This window comes from Poecilia latipinna, unplaced genomic scaffold (assembly GCF_001443285.1).
Source record: "Poecilia latipinna isolate Pla-1442-1.1 unplaced genomic scaffold, P_latipinna-1.0 Scaffold2358, whole genome shotgun sequence".
Classification (NCBI taxonomy): domain Eukaryota; kingdom Metazoa; phylum Chordata; class Actinopteri; order Cyprinodontiformes; family Poeciliidae; genus Poecilia; species Poecilia latipinna.
Genome location: NW_015114974.1, coordinates 89,444 through 94,803, shown reverse-complemented (window position 1 = coordinate 94,803; position 5,360 = coordinate 89,444). Strand labels below are relative to the sequence as shown.

At 40.1% G+C, this 5,360-nt stretch overlaps 1 protein-coding gene across 2 annotated transcripts in view; it reads right to left on the bottom strand.

The window, feature by feature from the left end:
• mfsd11 (major facilitator superfamily domain containing 11) overlaps window positions 1-2,361 on the bottom strand; it is a 15,977-nt gene extending 13,616 nt beyond the window's left edge. The window contains exons 1-6 of one of the 2 annotated variants that reach the window (XM_015019017.1): window positions 2,131-2,361; window positions 1,211-1,343; window positions 1,086-1,141; window positions 913-1,020; window positions 759-838; window positions 591-687 (exon numbers count right to left, since the gene is read on the bottom strand). In XM_015019017.1, the coding sequence (XP_014874503.1) occupies window positions 591-687; window positions 759-838; window positions 913-1,020; window positions 1,086-1,141; window positions 1,211-1,306 (437 nt within the window). In that variant the 5' untranslated portion in view covers window positions 1,307-1,343; window positions 2,131-2,361. Of the gene's footprint in view, window positions 1-590; window positions 688-758; window positions 839-912; window positions 1,021-1,085; window positions 1,142-1,210; window positions 1,344-1,443; window positions 1,520-2,130 lie in introns of those variants that run through there. The other variant, XM_015019018.1, reaches the window with a different exon arrangement.
• Window positions 2,362-5,360: the final 2,999 nt, after the last annotated feature.

Below are 5,360 nucleotides of genomic sequence, written 5' to 3'. Positions count from 1 at the left end.
CTTCTGAAGCTGCTGCCCCCGCGACCCGATCCCGGATAAGCGGAAGAAAATGGATGGATGAGAAATAAAAATCTTATCTATGCAAAAATAGAAGAGTGAATATCAGCAGGCGACAGGCTCGGAACGAGACGAGAGGATCACCTGTAGGAGCCGAACGCCATCGCTCACAGGTAAATCTGCCGTACGAGGACCGATGATGGTTGTTTTTATTGTCCGTATGTTAAAATGTATGAAACTGAAGCAGCTTCCTCTGACTGAGCGCTGACCCAATCAGGAAGCTGATCATGGTAAAAACTGAGAATAAACTGACAGTGACTGGAAAACTCGGAGAAAGGACGACACCCATGAGAGGAACTCTGAGACCAAAGCTCCAGCTGGAAAGATCCACACCGACCCATCAACTCCCTGGGTCAGAACTCAGTAAAAACTGGGTCAGAACCGGGTAAATAGGAAGAGAAAGGGGTGTGAATACTTTCCTTCAGGGTTCTCGTAAAACCCTGTCTGTGGTTTTCTTGGTAACCAGACCCTCACTAGCATCAACCAGCTAAGCGCTAGCATTGGTTCTGGTTCAGCTGGAAGACCCGGTTTACCTGAACTGGAGCAGCGACCAGAAAACGCCACTGTTCCTCCCGATGGATCGATCGGTGGAATTGATCGCCAAAACATTTCCCTGTGCCGTCCACAAGACTGGAGAGAGAGAGAGGTTAGAGGAAGAGGACGAGGAGGACGAGGAGGACGAGGAGGGACGTCAGCTGTACCTGCGGCGGCCACGCCCACCAGGACGGAGGCCGTGTAGAAGCTCCAGGTGAGCGGGTGGATGAACATGGCGATGTAGCCGCTGGAGACAGGAGATGGGTCAGAACCGCGTCGGAACCGGGTCAGAACCTTGAGGTGTGTGGCAGGAAGTGGTACCTGTACAGGATCCCACTGAGGAACATGGAGACCTGCGGGCCGATGAGCGTCACCACGGAGGGCGCCATCAGGTTGGAGGCGGAGAAAACGCCGTAAATGATCGCCATGCTGGGAGGAGGAGACCATCAGAACCAGAACCTGGCCCTGAACCAGAACCAGGACCAGAACCTTACCTTGTATAGCCGCTTCCATGAAACTCGGTGCTGTTGAAGCTCTTGATGACGGTTTGCTGCAAACACAAAGAGGAGGAGCTTCAGCTGCTGATCCAGAACCAGAACCAGAACCAGAACCGACCCACCTCAATGTTTCCACATGTCTGGAAAGCTGTGAACATGAACATGAAGCCGAAGCCGAGGATGACGATGTTCAGCAGCTTCTTCCCGTCTGGACCCATCCTGGAGGATCTTCCACACCCAAATTAGAAAAACTTCCTGCAGAGGACAGGAAGTAGAGACAAACAGGCTGCATCAGAACCAACAGAACCAACAGAATGGTGGGTCCAGAACTGGGCTGCAGCCTCACTGCTCTCACCTTATAAGCTAGGGATGGAAGTAGCATCAGGCTCTCCATGCCGTAATAAAGCTACAGTTTGATGCTGTTAGCTACAGTTTTAGAAACTGGTGATGGAGATGGGAGGAAGGCCCAGCTGGAAGCAGCAGATTCTGACCTGAAGCATCTTCTCCAGCAGAGAGCACCTGCTCTCTACTGGAACTACTTACATTTTATACAGAAAAAGTAGTTTTACTACAATGTAGTTTTTCTTTTATTGAAAAATATTATCTTAAAGTATCTCTACAATCACTGGATCCTCTGACCACTGAGTAACTTCACTGAATAAAGAGCAAACATGCTTTAACCAGAAATCCACCGGCTCTGATGGACACAGCTCTCATCATCTGGTCTAGTTAAAGCACAATTAAAGGGACAGACCAGCAGTTGGTCCATGAGCCCACACCAGACCGAACTGGATCAAAGTAGATCCCGTCTGTCTGGGGAGATATTTATAAATGTTCTGATCCATATTAAAGTCGGAGAGGTCCAACCCCCGCCGGAACAGCAGAAGGTTCTGTTCAGCTCAGATGACCCAGATGGGAAACTGGATATGTTTCTCTTTCGTCGTTTTAATAAGAAGAGCGGCTCTCTGGCATGATTAAGGTGGATGTGGCTTCCAGTCAGGTGATCTAAAGATACAATAATAAGCAGCAGGAAATGACTCACCGCCCGAACCAGAACCAGAACCAGGCTCGCTTGTTGAACCCAGCAGCTGCTCACTGGGTCTCCAGCTTCATGCCTCCCTGCTGCGGGAAGTTCGAGGAGAAACGGAAATATTCTCAGGTGGGAACCGGAGCGACCGGGAGTCACATGATCAGTCAGCTGACCAACACGCAGCTGGAAAAGCTAATGCTGCTAATGCTGCTAGCCGCTTCCGGCCGAACCAGCAGGAACCCAGTTTAAAGTCATCCCGAAGTGACCACCAGGTGGAGACGTTTCAACTGCAGCCGGAATCTACGTCATAAAGAAGCTACAACGTCCTGTTTTTAAAGAAACACTGACTGACCTTAATGTTGTTTAAAAACGCCAATAATACTTTTAATACTTCACTAACAGTGATTTTCCTCACTGAGCCATCGGTGGGAAAATCTGCTTTTCACAGGAGAAAGAAAGAGAAGGTCGTTTCAAGAAGTGATCATTTCTCGTCCATATATAACCTTTTATTAGAGCCGTTAAAAAACTGAATGATCCCCCATAAATATTTAATTGTAAACAAGGTGTATGACGTGTCATTTAATCTGCATCATAAAATTTACCCAGCCAAAGACATAAATATTAATTATAGCTTTTTTGATGGCCCTCCAGAAACTGTGATGCATCTTTCTTAGCCCTGCCCTTTCAGAAGAAGTTTAGCAGGTTTATTAATAACCAGATTTTAAGGAATCGCTCCTTATGTTGGGAAAATGTCTTACTTTGTTTTTCTAGATTCTCCAGAAAGAATGCTAAGTGCTTTTAGTGTTTCTTTCTAAGTGTTTTCTTTAATAAACTTGCTAATTTATGGAACTACTAACAAGACGCCACGTTTTCCTCATTTCATTCAAGAAATGGAATTATGAAAACAATAACAGAACCAACCAATGAAAATGACAATTTCTATCTCTTTGTATGTCTGTCTAATTAACACCTCTGGCTGTTTGTTCATGTAAGTGCTGCATAATTTTGTATACTTAATTCGTTTATTTGTTACTTGTCATTTATTTAAATAAAGTTAAAACAACAACAACGACGAAAAAAAAAAACACTTTATGTACAGCTAACCATAGCACTCAGGTGGCTTTATAGCATTAATATCTAGATTACTTAGTGGTCATACATGTTAAGCAAGATATTATTTAAAGAGGGAAAACATCCTGCAAGAAGATCCGGTTTTTGTTTTCAAGAATGAAACAGTGAAAGTACAAGACCTTTTTAATACACTTTCCTCTTCTGAATCTTATTACGGTATCTTAAAAAACAAAGATAATAGAAAAACTATGTACCGTATATATATTTTTATTTTAGTTTTAAAATCCGTGTAGTATATATTTAGCATCTCGATCCGCACTCCATTCCAGTAGATGGCGGTGATGCACATCTGAACTTTGCTTGCCCAACCACTATAAAAAAATGGAATAAGAACAAGAAGAACCCGTTGACGTAAAAATGATTATGACCAGGTGTTCCAATCCTCGCCCTGCGCCCCTCTATGACGTCAAAGTGAACAAGGGTTCTAGTGTTCAGGTCACAAGCAGCAAAAATGAGAATTGGGACAGAAGGCTTCTGTGTCCCAACTTCCACATCCATATTTGTGCTGCTAAAAAGTACAACTACAACAAAAATCAATTTTAAATGTAGTAGACATATTTTTGCTTCCAAAATTCATTGCAAGAGATATTTTGCTGTTCAAATGTGTGTTATGACTTGTTGAATATGGATCAAAATTAGATGGAATCACATGTTCAGGAGAGTCAAACAAAAGTTATTTTAATATGAAAACTGATTTTTTTAGCAACAGACACAGCTTGCTCTGTGAACTTTGCCATATGATAAAAAATACACACTCAAATGTTCTAATATTCAATCTTAAAGGCAATTTCCTCTGCAACTCTGCAGACATGATTACATATTCAGTCATTACTCAAACAAAACCAAAGCAAACAAAAAACAACATGCAATCTCTGACTGTGAATGTTGTGACTTTATAGACCAAAGATCTACGAGAAATTAATCAGGAACTTTGACATCAATATTCTTCCTCTATGAAGAAAACGTTTAAAAATCATGATAATCTCTTAAAAAAATAAAAATAGAAACCAAATATCTTTGTATTTCACTCCCACAAAAATGAACATACTAATTTCATAATTATGTGTGAATTTTTCCCTGTAATGACTTTCTGCAAAAGAAATTCAAAATAAAAATCTATTTTTGCATTTTGAGGCAATAAACATTTTTTCAAGGTTTCAGAAGTGGATCTTGTACAAGAAGTCTATTCCATTTTTAAGTTTTAATATCATAAAACTGAGTCTAACAAAGATGAAGAGGTAAATTGTGATATATTTAATCCTCTGGCAAAGTTTAATTCATAAATACTGCTTTCTAAAAAATCACCTCCATTTTTAAAGTGAAATAATTTTATTTAAGAGAGTGTTTAAATGTTGCAACATCACAAAAGCCCATTATTTATATGTCATTTAAGATTTGAAGTTCCTCTTTTATTAACATTTTGTTTTACTTTCGTCACAGTTAGCTTGTGACTATTCTTTTTATCAGATCAGACTCTTTTGTTACTGATCAGTGCCTTGTCATACTATTTTCTTTGAAAAAACACATTGCCAGAATTCATATGTCACATGCAGCAATGAATTGTGGGTAATTCGCCGAAGTCCGCCTGGATACGGGCTTAGCAGAAGAGCGGAAATAGGACCCATTGTTAAGTATTGTTTACTGTTAGTGCGTTGCCTTAATTATTATTTTTAATACAAAAGGAACTTAGTGCAAAGTAACTCAAGTCCACTTTTTCCCTCTATTTGCTACATTTTCCTTTTGTCTGCATTACAAATAACATAAAAAATTTAACAATACACTAAGCACTTGTAAAAACACTCCTTGAGTATATTACATTTATGTTTTGAAATGTCATATCTTAAAAATATATATACATGTTTTTATCTGCAAGAACATCTGTGGTTTTATTTTTACTTAATGCAGATGACTAAAATTTTTTTTTACTTTTTTCAAATTCAACAACAAAAACAATTAATAACAATATAATTGTTAATATAAACCCTAACCCTAAACCGGATAAAAGGTAGAAGGAAATTTGCCTATATAAAAAACTTCAACCAATAGAATCTGCTGTTAGAAAATCAGATCTGACCATCAAGTTTACAGAGGACTCGGAGATTCTTAAAAAA